This window comes from Sinohyriopsis cumingii, chromosome 17 (genome assembly GCF_028554795.1).
Source record: "Sinohyriopsis cumingii isolate HCF-2022 chromosome 17, ASM2855479v2, whole genome shotgun sequence".
Taxonomy (NCBI): domain Eukaryota; kingdom Metazoa; phylum Mollusca; class Bivalvia; order Unionida; family Unionidae; genus Sinohyriopsis; species Sinohyriopsis cumingii.
This window is the reverse complement of record NC_142977.1, coordinates 15,723,817-15,741,179: the sequence shown is the minus strand read 5'-3', so window position 1 is coordinate 15,741,179 and position 17,363 is coordinate 15,723,817. Positions and strand designations below refer to the sequence as shown.

The 17,363-nt window shown below is 35.0% G+C and overlaps 1 protein-coding gene across 1 annotated transcript in view; it reads right to left on the bottom strand.

Moving 5' to 3' along the window:
* The window catches only part of LOC149777805 (uncharacterized), a 100,881-nt gene that overhangs the window by 44,097 nt on the left and 39,421 nt on the right, over positions 1-17,363 (bottom strand). The window contains exons 8-14 of the mRNA XM_089938857.1: positions 14,385-14,485; positions 11,870-11,968; positions 10,814-10,895; positions 7,419-7,507; positions 4,628-4,694; positions 2,343-2,411; positions 420-508 (exon numbers count right to left, since the gene is read on the bottom strand). Of these exons, the coding sequence (XP_089794983.1) occupies positions 420-508; positions 2,343-2,411; positions 4,628-4,694; positions 7,419-7,507; positions 10,814-10,895; positions 11,870-11,968; positions 14,385-14,485 (596 nt within the window). The remainder of the gene's footprint in view (positions 1-419; positions 509-2,342; positions 2,412-4,627; positions 4,695-7,418; positions 7,508-10,813; positions 10,896-11,869; positions 11,969-14,384; positions 14,486-17,363) is intronic.

The following is a 17,363-nucleotide window of genomic DNA, read 5'->3' as shown; positions in this document are numbered from 1 at the left end:
AGTTCGGGAAAATCTTAAGTGATGAAACTTTTAAAACAATTAAATTGATATGCTGTATGACAATTTACTTTCCCTTGTGGATGTCCAATACAAAAAATTCAGCCTGGTGAGATCTTCCGGTTCACAACAAGTAGTACATGAGCTTCGACAGTGATAAAATTAAAATAGTTTAAGGTTCACGCCTACTACTGTTTTTATTTTACCCAAACGAAGGCTTCATCCCAAGATAATGTTAATTTTGTCTGGTAATTATTTTCAATCATCAACCTTCATTCATTGAAATACTGCATTTAATACACCACCACACAGACTGCTTCCGTAACTCATAAAATAATTAGCTGGCTGCAACCATAACCCTTCTTCAACAGACATGTGACTATATACCATTCCTCAAAAGACCTGTGATGTGCCAAACTTACCAAACCCTTTAATTTGACTGGACTGTCTTGCTTCTGCTGCTGTGGCTGATGATGATGGAAGTCCCTGCTGGGAGATTCTGTTTGAGCAACTGTTCAAATAAAATTAGAATTGAGTCCAATAGTACAAGCATGTACAGCTTCATATCATTTCAGTTTTCTACAGCAGGACCATATATTAAAGTCTGTACATTGGGACCAATACATTAAAATCTACATTAAATAAAGTCTGTACATTGGAACCCATAAATTAAAGTCTGTACATCTGGACTTGTACATTAAAGTTGGTACATCGGGACCCAAATATTAAAGTCTGTACATAAGGACCCATATATAAAATCAGCAAACTTAAACATCTGCCAGAAACCATAATTTTCAAAGCAAAGTATTTTTAATCATAAGTGGCTGCCAGTTTTGGCACATGGAAAGAAAATGAAGCAACTTTTGAGTGCAATGAAAAGTAATTGATGTTGTGGATTTTGTTTCAATAGCAGCTCAGTATATAACGTAAGACAGAATTAAAGAAATATGTTAGTGAAACAGAAATGCCAGAGAAAGTGACATGTTTGATAAGATAGTGTTATATTCCTTAAGGCGCATCCAAAGCTCTGTACAAGAAATTCATGAACTGGGTATTTTATTCATTGGTTTTGAATTAATTGCATTTTCTTCTAAATCTGATAGTATTGTGTAAAGACCACAAATCGCAAACTTATGACACCAGACTGAATCATCAAGGCATCAGGAAGAATGCCTTAGTGACCAAGAAGTAATTCAAGTGTGCTTTTGTGGTTCTATTTGAATGAGTGTAGCAATATCATTTCAAACATGCAAAGTACCCAGATATTTTTGTGGTTATGTTTGATTGAGTGTTCTCAGTGATTAAGTGTGCTTTTATGGTTCTATTTGAATGAGTGTTCTCACAGTGGTCTTTTGAAACATGCAAAGAAGACCCAGAAATTTTCCTGATGGAGAGTCTGTATTGACTAAATGCAATACAAAGCACAGACTGTGTGTACAGTCAGAAGAAATACACAACATTTCAACCAAATGCTTAAAATTAAATTGTTTCACATAATTTGAACACATGAAAAAAGTTATACATGTATTTTTGGCAAATATTCTACTAAACATAAGCTCTGACATCCATTTCGATCCCTGGCCAAGTCATAATAAAAGACTTATAAAAATGGTACTAACAGCTGCCTTGCTAGGTGCTCAGCATTAAAAGGTTGTTGTTAGGACTGGTCGGCCTGGGTTCAGGATAATGTGACTGGTGGGACATCATGCTACATTTCTGCGGCATGATGCCCCAGTGCTAGACATCACTATAAACTGCCATGATGCAGACATCATAGCGATATGACTGAAAAATTGTTAAGGCTACATTAAAAATCCAAATCACACATACACACACATACTGACATTAACACCAAAAGCAGCAATTACTCTTCAGTCAAACATCCCCAAAACTGACCTGAGCACAAAACATAACTAAATGTGATGTGAGAAATGCAGGATGGGAGGGAAGGAAAAAAGTACAAACATGGGTATCATTGGTTGGAGAAATAACAAGATAAAATATTCAACATAGCAAAATAATTAGGTCAGTGATTTAGCTTTTGATTATGAACCGAGTGTTTCAGATGTGAACATGTGTCCCGGAATGTAAAGTTTGGTATCTGTGAAAACACAAACCTCAGTGCCATAAATTGGCATAATTACCATGCCATAAAAAATAGATCAATGTGACATACTTTTGCCAGTGATGAATATATGTTATCCAAACAAAAGTATGTATCAAGTCTCATGCTTGTAAATATAATGGTTTCAAAATCATCAACAACACTGTCATGAAAGTGATATCAACCTAATGTCTATGCTTTTTAGATTGGATTAAAAAATATATGTAAAAGGAATACTCACTGAGCTGGGGCTGTGGTAAACTAGTTGAGATGACCTGCACATTGTCAGGGGATGTCGATGGTGCAATAGCTGAAATCAATAACAAATGTCAATAATATATTATCTACTATCAACCAGTCAGATGAAAACTGGCATTCTAAAACATACAACATCACTTCTCAAGGGAATGGATGAAATTTTTCAACAATGAGGTTTATTCAATAAAACTGTTCACTGCAAAACATAGTGAAAGTATTAAAGTGTTTTCTATTATTTGTTCAAGAACAATCAATAATCAAAATAGCATCTGATCACATAACAAGAGACACAAGCATGCCTGTTATCAATCCCTGGCTTACATAACAGTTCTGCCAGTAGCTTCTCATGGGTCGGTGGTTTTTTCTGGGGTTTTCCCGGGTTCTTCCTCCACCATTAATACTGGCCGCCATATATAGCCTATCGTGTGCTGAAAAAATGGCGTTAAACCTGACAACAACAACATAACAGTTCACCATTTCACTAAGCACACTCATGTAGCTTTGTAAGAACATAAATTATGCAAACTTTATAACATGTTGAAGTTAAATTATTTTACTTTAGTCTGATAAAAAATCCTTCCAAAGATAAATCATAATTTATATGAATAGTCTCTTACTCTTGATCAAAGTCATACAAGAGCTTTACATTTTAGTCTCTTGATAATATTCAGACATGCAAGATCTTTACAAGTTTGTCTCTTACTCATAATCAAAGTCAAGCACGAGCTTTCCAAGTTAGTCACTTACTCATAATCAAAGTCATGCAAGAGCTTTACAAGTTAGTCACTCATAATCAGAGTCATGCAAGATATTTACAAGTCAGTCTCTTGCTCATAATCAAAGTCATCCAAACTTTAAACACTAGTCTCTTACTCATAATGAAAGTCATGCAAGATCATTGGGGTGCTCACCAGTTATGTACTTTTGAAAGAGTGACATATGCAAGGTGAAGTTCTTTGCATTTGAAACATGCACAGTTGAGAGAATGTTGGCATACCTCTATGATACTTTGATGTAATGTGGGTGACATTTTTTGGATATTATACTTATGGAAACTGTACATGATCTAAGCACAATGCTGGCCATCTACAGCAAAAAATTATTTTAAACCAAAATCTATCTGCATCTAGTTTTCAACATTTTCACAAGTGGAAGAACTATATAAACCCAAAACTGTAATTCTCAGCAGTCAATATCTTGGGTTAGTTCCGCTGCTTTAATTCAAATGGAGAAAAAAGGTATTTTTAAAAAAATGTTCAACTTGCATATGATTTCAGAAATATAGTAGTCTTAATATCTTGATAATAGCAAATTTACTCCACAAAACCTGCTCCGATGGCCAAGTGGTTAGAGCACCTGCCTAATATGTGGGATTTGCTGGTCTGAACCTCAGTCGAATCATACCAAAGACTTATAAAAATGATACTAACAGCTGCCTCCCTAGGTACTCAGGATTAAGAGGTAAGTGTTAGGGCTGGTCGGGCTGGTGTCAGGATAATGTGACTGGGTGGGACATCATGTCATGTGTCAGTGGCATGATGCCCCAGTGCTAGACATCACTATAAATTGCCACATTGCAGACATCATAGTGATATGACTAAATTGTTTTTAAAGCTACGTTAAAAATCAAAATCACACACACACACACACACACACACACACTAAATCATTTGTGCTCTTTATACTGTACACTTCTGTTCCAGGTCAGATCAAAATTAGATAAAAAATATATCCTCCAGAGTGGTAACATGCTTTGCTAATCAGATGCAAGATCAACTCATTAAGATACATGGAAATCAGTCTTATCTTAAATGAAAAGCATCTTGATGAGACAAGCACACATTGCAAGTTTGATCAAACAGCATTTCTGAAACGTGTTCTCCATAATTTTAATAAACAAATGTTGATGGATGCACAAACAGATGATAGGTTACACACAGCAGTCTAGGACCTTATCATAAATTCACTCTATCTTAAGCAAGGTAAGAGAAAAAAAAGAACAACAAAAACCTATGCAAACTGTGTATGTGTGAGTGTGTGTATGTATGTATGTTCTACAGCATAATAGTGGCTACTAAAGGTAAAGTAAAACAAAATTTTTAAAAAATTGCACAAAAGCTTTAGGAAGATAAAATGTTCCAAACAGAAGTAAGCTTCTAATAAAATGCTCAAGACTTGTATATAATGAAAATTTGATAGTCAATTTACCTCTAGCAAAGTCATTTTACCTCTAAAATAGTCATTTTCTTTCTAGGATAGTCATTTTACCTCTTTCCAGTGGTGCCTTGCTTTGAATATTCTCTCTGAAAAGTTTCTTAATACCCTCATGAAAGAGCTGCAAGAGAATATAACATCTGTATCACATAAAATCATGACATGCACCTTGTCATGAAAATCATGCAACACAGAACCATCAGTTCATTTTTCATCATGTGAAACTAACAATTCATGCAACAACCTCATCCCAAATTATTGACCCCAATTCTGTACCCCAACTACTAAGTTTGCAAAGTTTACATGTACACAGAGTAACCCTGATAAAGCACGCTCTGTTATAACACAAATTTGGATATACCACTTTCGTGGTGTGGCTCCCAAAATTTCATATACATGTATTTTCTTGTACACGAAAAAAATCTTTCTCAAAAGTATGAAAAACACAAAGGTTTATTACCATTTTGGGGAGGGGATTGCATATGAATAATGCAAGATGATCGTAGAGTGGCTCCTGAAATTTTATATGTATTTTTCTTGTACACAAAGAAAAAAAAAATAACGTGTAAAAAGTTTATTCAGGGATTGCCTAAGGCTTTGCTAATGTTGCAAATTGCGATTGTTTTCCTTTATTGGCGTCAAAATATTCCATCTGGCAATTATTTTTGGGCAATATTTTTGGCTGTTTAAACTTGTATATACAACCATTGGTTTGGAGTGGAGAAATTCAGAGGTCCAATGAAATTAAGCCACAAGCTTAATATAAAATGCAATGAAATTTATCTTTTGTTACATGAACAAATTCTATATCATAATCTGCTTATGCTGACATCTGTATGCTGCAAGATATCAACGATATTGTTGACATTTCTGGTAGCGGAGATCAACTGGACAAGGCATTATCTCATAGCCTATCTTTCGTTGGATTTTCAGCCGCTCACTAGTAATTAATATATTTATATAGATTGACATTTGTATGTGGATGGTAAGTAAAATTTCTCTTCTTTTCACTCAGAATTAAATCCTTCAGAACACTCATATTTTCTATAATAATACGTGTCATCAAACCAGAACACCTGCGCCTCTATCACCCATTGACCTTTTTTAAATTTCTGAAGCATGCATGAAAGGCAGCATCACTCCGCTACAAAAATGTATAAAAACACAAAAAATAACCAACATAAAAAAACCAACAAGATCTTACTTGGTCTATTCAATAGGCAGGGAGGAACAGTAACTACAGTCAGCCAAATGATGGCCAATTCCTTTTTAAAAATGTACCCAGATAAAATAGCTTGCTGACATTTCAAAGAAAACATATTACCTTTGAAGCACTGATTGTTATGAAAACATACTAAACAAAAGGGAAAAAAGTCTCAATCATGCAATACAATTATTTTGTTGCTGCCGCAATAAGAAATGGGCATTTGTTTGGTTCTCCAGATCTGTCCTTTAGTGGTGACTTCAATAATGCATGCACCCTTCATCAAAGAAAGTCAACTACAATCTTCTATAAAAACAAAGAACCTTTCTTCAAAGGAAGTCCATACCAAACTTAAATGGAACACATTTACTATGCTGTGAAAGTTTACTTTTTGCAGGAAAAAGCTTATGCTTACAAATGCTACCAACGGTGGCTTAAAACAAACGCAAACTAACTTTTATCAACTTGGGACATACTGAAAAGTAACGTGCTTCATCATTTGTTACGTGATTGAATCCTTTTTTTCCACTGAATTCAGACCTGTATGACCTTTGACAAAATTACTGAATATTTTAAATCTGTGTGTGTGCATATTTTTTAATGGAATTACTTGTACTGGTGATTCAATGTATATGCTGAGATTCGCAGGTGAGTACATGGTGTTGATACTCTATAGACAATGATACATAAACAGTAGACATGTATATGCACAAATGCGTAGTTCTCTGAATAAAGTAAAATATTAGATAAGCCGACACTCTGTTTTCACTACAGGTTTATTTCTCATTTAATATGCATCGATTTAAGATGGTAACTGTGCCAATGAAGCATGTACTTTTGTGCCCGCATTTATTAACTAACACTCCCTCAGCAAATCTTTTTGGGGTACATGCATCATTTTCTTCAGCTAACTGACCTGGTTGCTTATAACACGGTCAGGTTCTATGGCTCCCAAATACCGTGTTATAGCGGGGTCACACTGTATATGTCTTAGTTCAACAAATATGCACATGGCACAGCTAGCTAGTAATTGCACATGTCCAAGCAGTATTCCAGTTGCATTATGGATTCTTTTATATGCACACATGCAGCAGTGTTGAACAAAATGATGACGATCCTAATGATAAATGACCTAAATTGTTAGATATATTCAACAAAGGCATATCTTTTTAACTGAAACGTGTCATAATAAAAAGTAAAGAATGTATAGCAAGTCAAACAACTGAATGCTGAGCTAGCTATGGGATGCAAATAGTCAATGGCTTAATGTGCAAATGTGAGAAAAGCTTGAATTTCTATTTTTCAATTCAACATAATTTCCATTATTGTACATTGTGTACACATTTATAAATTTTAGTAAACACTACACCCTTATCAAATACCTACACCATCACAGCCGATACTGGTACCTAAAACAGAACTGGCTTTGCTGGGGCAAGGTAATTTTTGTCTATTGCCCAAGGGAACAATAGTGGTGTACTATATCAATACTTTCATATCACCAGTCATTGTGCCTAGTCACTAGGTAACAGTACAAAGACACATACACACAACTGCTTGTGTATATATGTACGAAAACAAAATACACAAAGCATGAAAAAAAATACCTACAAGTGATATATATCCAGATAATTAGCATACCTGTTTGCTGAAGGCTGTTATCTTACAGGCAAATGCTTTGTTGACCAGATTTTTGTCATTTGTTAACAAAACAACCTCAGAGTTGATATCTAAAATACAGAACAAAAAATTCTGAAATTAGCATTACCATCTGCATGATGCCTTAGACTTAAAGAAAAGTCACATGATATTAAGAGAAATGTAATATTCAAATGTCAAAACAAATATTATGAATCCATTTATTTTGATACATATCAATATCTGTGGCTTTTTAAATAACAAAATGTTTATCGTAATAAAATATGTGGAGGTGCTTTTGTCCTTGCCTATAGAATCCTTTTTGCTTTAGACTTATTGCCTTAGGGTGAGTCCAAATGCAAACTAAACAGCACAAATCCAGATCTACCATCACATAAAGTGCTGACAATTCTGTCCAACATGAATGAGTTGTACATGCATGATGTTGTGAAGAAACAAGCAGAGAGAGGTAGTGTAAAATATGAACACAAAGAGGACCTGATGCTGTTCTGTAGCAAGTTAGCATGCTTTTCTGTAGCAAGTTAGCATGCTTTTAGTTTTATTATTTCATCATTAACCCTTCTGCACTGTCCTTAGGTGCTGGATTAAAATTCCAGTTTGCCCCCTGTTGAATGCTCCCCACCCGAAACCAGTGGCCACATGCTTTATATGGACAGAAATGCTAAGCACAGATGAATTTATGTTAAAAAAAAAAACATTTAATGTGTCCAGTGGACTGTATATTGTGCGAAAACTGAAATTTACGTCATGAGCAGCCACATATTGGGATTTACGGATAAAAATCTAATAAATATGTGTTGATTTCTAACTTCAACACACCAATATTTGCTCGACATGTTGATAAAGTAACTAGCTTTAAGCAATGCAAAGAGTTTAGTGATCAATTATCCCATTTTAATACATACAAAGAGTGTGTGTGTGTATGATTTAGATTTTTAAAGTAGCTTTAACAATTTTTCAGTCATATCGCTTCGATGTCTGCAGTGTGGCAGTTTATAGTGATGTCTAGCACTGGGACATCAGGCCACAGACATGTAGCATGATGTCCCACCCAGTCATATTATCCTGAACCCAGGCCGGTCAGTCCTAACACTAACCTCTTAATGCTGAGCACCAAGCAAGGCAGCTGTTAGTACCATTTTTATAAGTCTTTGGTTTCTTACAAAGAGGTAATTAACCCAATTATCCCATATTAATCCACACAAAGAGGTAATTAATTAACCAGATTATCCCATTTAAATCCATACATAAACCTAAGTAATCTGATTTTATTCTTACTGCTGTGTGTTCGTTAGATGTTAGGTTTTATCACTGTCATAATTACTGAACAAAATCTAACTAATGAGTGGAACAGTACTGTACAGCTAAAGTCTATGTGACATCTGGTCACCATAATGTAAAAATGGCATGTTAGCTATTGTGGCTTATCCCTCATACTTTATGAAATGTACAGGAAAGGGTAACAGACCAAACTCAGTAAATGGTTCAAACAGAACTTCGGGAACGAAATTCAAGGACTTTTCAAGGACAAAAGCAATCAAGGACTCTTAATGAAAGATTTATTTATTTTTAAGTAGTGTCATCATGATCTACAAGAAGGTAGCAAGCTGCATTCATGTTTAAGTAACTGTTCAAGTTAAATCATAAATCATATATAAAGTAACTGCTCAGGTAAAGAAAGTAACCATAACACATTTACAAGTCACACATAACACTGTTGAACACTTCTTCAGGTCTTCTAATTCTGCACAGATTTTCTTACAGAGATCTTCATATAACTCATTCTTTTCTCTTGCTATCAATTTGCATGCATTGGCAATGAATTTCAAGTTTGCCTGTAGTCTCTTCTTTGTCACAAAGACCGGGGGTGGGGTATAGTAAAACCAACTTCTTTCAATGATGATGGTGGGACAGTCATTTGTCCGCTCTTTACACCAAACTAATGTAAATTAAGCACAGCAACTGATATGTTTCTCACTTTCACTGTAGAATTTAAGTTAGCTCTCCCCCATTTTGTTGATGTTCATTTCCTTCCAACAGTAGCAACATATCACTTTAGACCTGTCCTTCACCTCTTTGACCTATGGATACCAATTACATCATATCCTGTTGACCATTTCAGCACACATTAACTTCAATGGGAGACTACCAGTCAACACTAAGTAACTTTCAAAATGTTTAATAAATACAGGCAACATATTTTCAGTAACTTATAAACATTTTATTTCTTGTGTTAAGAATACATATATGGTATCACTGTAAAGAAGACAAATTCAGGTCTGTGAAAATATGCTAATAAGCAAGTTTAGTTACATACAGGTGGTTATATAGGCAAACGAAACAGTAAGTTACAGGTAAATTTCATAGTATTCAATCAAAAATATTAATAAAGCATTTAAAGAGTAATACCTGGACAACATGTCGCATGACACATTTCTCCAAAATTGGATCCAACCAACCAGAATTTCTCACTTTTTGACAAATACAAATCAAATAATCTGTATCACACTGATTCCATAACATGCATATGATTTTTAAATGAAAATATAAAAGAAAATCAATATTAATTAGGCCTTCCATACCTTAGGCCTTTCAATCTTATATGTAATTATTGCTAACATCTGTCTGATCCCCCCTCTCAGTAGCCATAGATCAGAAGGACAAATGCACATGATTCTTATGGACATGTTTATAACTTTTCAATCTTATACGTAATTACTGCTAACATCTGTCTGATCTCCCTTCTCAGTAGCCTTAGATCAGAAGGACTATTGTACATGATTCTTATGGACATGTTTATAACCTTTCAGTCTCATATGCAATTATTGCTAACATCTGTCTGATCCCCCTCTCAGTAGCCTTAGATCAGAAGGACAAATGTACATGATTCTTATGGACATGTTTATAACCTTTCAATCTTATATGTAATTATTGCTAACATCTGTCTGATCCCCCTCTCAGTAGCCTTAGATCAGAAGGACAAATGTGCATGATTCTTATGGACATGTTTATAACCTTTCAATCTTATATGTAATTATTGCTAACATCTGTCTGATCCCCTCCTCTCAGCAGCCTTAGATCAGAAGGACAAATGTGCATGATTCTTAGGACATGTTTATAACCTTTCAATCTTATATGTAATTATTGCTAACATCTGTCTGATACCCCTCTCAGTAGCCTTAGATCAGAAGGACTATTGTACATGATTCTTATGGACATGTTCATATATCCTCAATTAAATTTCAAGGTTTAAACTTTCTTTTCTTAACCATATATGAGGATTTGTTTAACACAACATGTTTCTGATTATGAACATTTCAAAAAATTTTAACTAAATTTCTATGTATAACGTAGAGTGTCCAAATAGAGTTACTCACATTTTTTCTGACATTGCATACAACATTGTAGGATTCTGTCATCATTGCACTCAGCTTTAAAAACTTGAGCTGCCTCACTGGACTACAGAGAAAAAAGACAGCAAACAGTCAAAACAGACCACAATGATTTTTAAAAAAAAAATCACAGGAAATTTCTGGAAACAGATATCACACAAATGACTTACTGATCTGTAACCACCATATATGTGAGTACTACAGGCTGCAATCACTATACAGGTAAATAATCCAGGTTATCATTACCATATAGGTGAGTACTCATAGTACTCACTGCATAGGTGTATACACCAGGTTGTAATCACCACATAGTTGAGCACAAATCACCACATAGTTGAGCACATCAGGTTGTAATTATTACATAGCTGAGCAATCCAGGTTGTAATAACTGAATAGTTGAGTACTCCAGGTTGTAATCACTACCTAGGTGAGAACTCCATGTTGAGTCACTACACAGGAAAATACTCTAAGCAACAATGTGTAATCCAAGACGTAATCACTAAATAGGTAAGTTCTCCAAACTGTAATCACCACATAGGTGAGTACTCCATGCTGTAAAATTGCCACATATATAAGTGAACACTCCAGCCTGTAGAGCTGCCATATATATGTGAGCACTCCAGGCTGTAATCACCATATATACAGGTGACTATACACATACAGGTGAGTGCTCCTAGTTGTAATCACCCCAAGAGTGAATACTCCAAACTGCTCACAGCTCCTAAACGTAAATTGCATACTTTGATAATTAAATAATTGACAGTTTAGTGAAGAAAGAGTGAACTTATTTTGCTGATTAAAAATTGACTGTTCAGGTAAGAGAAATCAAAATGATTATAAAACAGATTTTATTTGTAAACTGTCAACCAAGTTTATGTCAATTCCATGTTTTTCAAACTGCAGTTTTCCAATCAGAGAGGTTCAACAATATAGATTAATGAATAAACAAATATCAAACATTATCAGTAAGCTGAGATACACCTACTCTCATATCCTCACTACTTCCATGTATTTCACTGATTATACTGGCACAACTCTCACCTCTTTGGGAGTCTGTCCCACAATACATGGGTGTTTGGCCTGGAAAACATTGTTGAGGAACTGGACTGGTTTTCTAGCCTTCCTTTGAGTCTGTAATGACTGTATAATATAAAAAAATGGGTCAATATAGCTTTAGATTCTCTGTGCAAAGAGTGTTGTTAGACTTCAGTGTTAATTTTAGTGATGGCTAGACAGAGAATGTTTTAAGATCTGTTATTACATTCGACCCAAAATGATAATGAAATGTGGGCATTAGGTTCATTTTATGCTGCTTAGACTGGAGCCACCTCAATGACAAATGATGATTCAATGATGTACAAATTAACACAAATATTTGCTGAGATTAATTCATAATATTACTTAAGTACAGTCTAGTCTTAAAGTGGTCCTGCCTCTTAAAACACAATTCATTTTGCACTGAAAATGTGGCACTTAAAGAAAGTTGCCTTCTAGGAATGGGAACATATCACTAATGGGATTACATGCTGGTTAGGTGACAACTAATAAAGTGTACCAGCTTAGAAAGGGCATATTAAATGGGAACAAATCACTAAAGGGATTACACGCTGGTAAGGTGACAACTGATAAAGTGTACCATCTTAGAAAGGGCATATTAAATGGGAACAAATCACTAATGGGATTACACGCTGGTAAGGTGACAATTGATTAAGTGTACCATCTTAGAAAGGACATATTAAATGGGAACAAATCACTAAAGGGATAACACGCTGGTAAGGTGAAAACTGAAAGTGTACCATCTTAGAAAGGGCATATTAAATGGAAACAAATTGCTAAAGGGATTACATGCTGGTAAGGTGACAACTGATAAAGTGTACCATCTTAGAAAGGGCATATTAAATGGGAACAAATCGCTAAAGGGATTAAATGCTGGTAAGGTGGCAACTGATAAAGTGTACCATGTTAGAAAGGGAATATTAAATGGGAACAAATCACTAAAGGGATTACACGCTGGTAAGGTGACAACTGATAAAGTGTACCATCTTAGAAAGGGCATATTAAATGGGGGAGCAAATCACTAAAGGGATAACACGCTGGTAGGGTGACAACTGATAAAGTGTACCATCTTAGAAAGGGCATATTAAATGGAGGAGCACTGTATCTGACTACTTCCTTGATATGATTGAAGGTATTATCAAAGGTAAAGACAGTCCACTATGACAACACTTACGCTGCAATTAAAATGATCACATTGACTAATAAAACTTTTAAATTTACGTGTGAAAATGGTCAACTGGTCACCCATAGGTGACATCATCACCATCTATCCTCAAGCCTATACCAAGTCTTATGTTAAAAACATTATGCTGAAGTAGTTTAATTCATAGCATAATCTCATTTTAAATGATGGACTGCTCCGGTGGCCTAGTGGTTAGAGCATCTGCCTTGGACGTGGGAGGTCGCAGGTTTGAACCCCAGCTGAGTCATATGAAAGACTTATAAAAATGGTACTAACAGCTGCCCCGCTATGTGCTCAGCATTAAGAGGTTAGTGTTAGGACTGGGTGGCCTGGTGTCGGGATAATGTGACTGGGTGTAACATAATCACCAGTGCTAGACATTACTATAAACTGCTACACTGCAGACATTGTAGAGATATGATTGAAGAATTGTTAAAGCTTCATTAAAAATCCAAATCACACACACAAACACCAGTTTAAATGTCAGACTGCCTGCTATAATACTAAGCTGCCACCTTTGCATGTGAATAATCTGGCTTACAACCCTTTGAAAGTGACCAGTCTAATATACTGCCCATATAATCAACCTCACCCATATAACCAAATTCAGCCACATAATCAACCTTGGTTACTGGTTTGTTGCCAAACTGAAGAAATGGAGAAAAATACAGAAAATTTGGTCAGCAGTAAAATTACCTACTTCCATAAATAAAATATTGTCAGAAGAAAATGAAAATTAATACCTTTAATTAAAAGACAATATACTGTGAGAATGTTCAGAGAACCTCAAAATTGGGAATTAAATGGGTGACCTAAAGCTAAAGTACATGATAACATCTAACAGTTCTGTCCAACACATCAAAGTATACAATTAAAACTTGCCAGAAAGATAAAGGCACACAATTATACTTGTCAGACACATCAAGGTATACAATTAAAACTTTTCAGAAAACATAAAGACATACAATGAAACTTGTCAGACACATCAAGGTACACAAATAGAACTTGTCAGAAACATAAAGACATACAATTAAAACTTCTCAGACACATCAACGTATATACAATTAATGCTTTTTGACTTAGCTGGCCAAATATTTAGGGATTGTCAAACTAAAATTTGAAATGGCAAACTTGAGTTTGAAAATAGGACATCTAAAAATGCCCTAAGAGTATGAAGCAATAAGTTGCAATGATCAGAAGAATGTCAATTAAATCAAACAAAATTACAGTAATATTCAACACCTGGATTTACCTGGCATTTATAATGACAATAATTTTGGTCAGATTAAATGTCTCTATGAAGGTTCAAACACTTACAAGATTGGGAATTCCTTTCCTGCTATTTCCACCATCTCCTTTGAGAGCATCAAGTTCCTGTAATACTATCCATGGGATGATTAGTATTGGTCTCCCAAAACCTGCAACATCAACAAGATATAAAACAATTAAACAGCATGCAGCTATAGATTTGGCCATAGTGTGTCCTAAACCCTACAACATCAACAAGATATAAAACAATTAAACAGCATTCAATTATAGCTTTGGCCATAGTGTGTCCTAAACCCTGCAACATCAACAAGATATAAAACAATTAAACAGCATTCAATTATAGCTTTGGCCATAGTGTGTCCTAAACCCTTCAACATCAACAAGATATAAAACAATTAAACAGCATTCAATTATAGCTCTGGCCATAGTGTGTCCTAAACCCTGCAACATCAACAAGATATAAAACAAAGAGCTTTCAATTATAACTCTGTACATAGTAGTCCATGACCTTCTATTATAACCCTGCATCAACATCAACAAAATATAAAACAATTAAACAACATTCAGCTATAGCTTTGGCCATAGCGTGTCCTAAACCCTGCAACATCAACAAGATATAAAACAATTAAACAGCATTCAGTTATAGCTTTGGCCATAGTGTGTCCTAAACCCTGCAACATCAACAAGATATAAAACAAAGAGCTTTCAATTGTAACTCTGTACATAGTTGTCCCTGACCTTCTTATAACCCTGCAACAACATCAATAAGAGTGGGTACGTGGGAAAGCCTGCCAGTAGCTTCTCATGGGTTGGTGGTTCTTCCCTGGGTTTTCCAGGGTTCTTCCTCCACCAGTTATACTGGCTGCCATGTATAACCTATCTTGTGCTGAAAAATGGTGTTAAACCCTAGCACAAAAACAAAAACAAGATCTAAAACAATTAAAACTCTGTCCAACATAGTCCTGTACCATACAACATCAATAACATGTAAAACAATTAGAAAGCTTTCAGCTACAGCTTTAGCCAAAGTAGCACCAGACGTTACTGATTAACTGTTTCAGGGCAAATTGGATTGTAACAAAAGCATTTTCATTTTACTTGATCCTGATTTTTGAAAATGTCAAATTAAAAATACACAATGTACCTTAAAATGCATCAACTTAAACCTATGATATCACCTATTACTGAACAAAGTCAGACAAATATATATCCAGTAAGAGTCCTTACTTATCATGATACAATCTGTCTTTAGTGAAATAATAAATATAGTTATCTAATGTACTTGACTGAGGCTTAGAAAGAACAATTTAATATCTTTGACCTATTCTGTAGCATGACTGTAAGATATCTTGGATGTAAACAGTGGCCATTCTGAACAGCCCTTGAAGTTTTTATTAATACCTTCACTGACATAACTCAATGACATGTGAACACTAGTAGCAATAAAAGCAAGCAATCGTCTGAGACAATTGAAAAGCAAATATTTGTTTCTAATATTTCAATACAAGGTTACAGGAATCAGTGTTCTCCCCAGAGTCTTTTACTGTAGTCCCGATACATTTCAGCCAGTGACACTAAAAATCAACAGCTGTCCCACGGCAATCAACTTTGAAAATCAGGTATTTCAGGCTCCCTGGTAAATTACTTCAGTTGCCCCCTCCAAATGTCACCATCCAAATTATTCAAAGACTTTTGTCATATATACAGTTAGTCCTATTTGCACACAATACTCAATATCACCTTCTGCTAATGGAAAGTGTCACACTAATTTAAAACATTTAGGATCAGCATATTAAAGACAATAAAACAATTTCTTTTTATCTGACACTGTCTTGTTGTCCGACATCTTCCTAATAGTTGGCCACCCCTGACCACAAACTTATGTTCAAATTATCATTAATCTGTTACTAATAATCCTGTTTCTTAACATTTGCCATTCACTTTTAAAGCTGAGTTTTTGTTTAGCCAATACCCAACAAGTCAATATAGTAAGCAGCAACAATTATGATTTGTTTGATTATTTAAACTTGTCACATGCTCTACACTGAGTACCCATTTCTTCAACAGACCTATGAGGAAGAACATTACTAGATCACAGGCATCAAGTGTGATAAACCCAAGTTGAAAGATACCACCATACACAAACATTCACAAGTTTCATTTGTTCATGGATTTACCCTTCACATAGCTGCCAACTGCAGAGTACAAAAATACTGACTGCTTAGGACAAAAATACTGATTTTCAGGAATAAATACTGGTTTTTAAAACTGTAAAACCATTTGCAACATCTACAACCATCAGTAAAGTGGCAAAGTAACTTATTTAATTATTTAATGTCAAAGATGCATGTGTTGCACTCTTGCACCTTCTGAACAAGCACCCTGCTCAATTCAGGTGTCCATTCAGAAGATGCAAAAATGTAACACACACTCAGACACAGGCTGTTTATGGGGGCCTTTTCAACACCTTGCTTTTTGAATTATTATCGATTCCAATGTACCATTTGTCACTGATGATCTGAATTCCGTGCATTTTTTTTTTACTGCACTGTTTTCCTTATAGCACACATATCATAATTTGTGATTTTACTGTCTGGAAAAGTGTGCAAAATAAATCACCAGTAACACTAGTAACTAAAGAGGATTCATTTCTAAAAGAAATTTCATAAACCAAATTTTGATTGAATTACATTATGGTTCTTTCTGGCATTTATAAACATTGCAAGTTCAGACTGAGTTGTTGATGATGAAGCAGCAAGCTGATGTTTTTTAGCTTTTTATGCTGTTTTACGTCATGGGCGCTTCCATGCCTAATAGTGAAATCACAATTACACAATTTGCAAAATGCAAGGTTTTCTCATTTACCAGAAGGTTTCACAAATCTAAACAAGATGGCTCAATTGTACTTCAGTTCTGTTTTCTTTTCTTTGCTGGAAAAAATGTCTGAATCATCTGCTTTCCTTTTCAACATGACTAGAAGTCGAATATTAAGCTGAGATACAGTAATAGTGGCAACTGCTTTGTGCA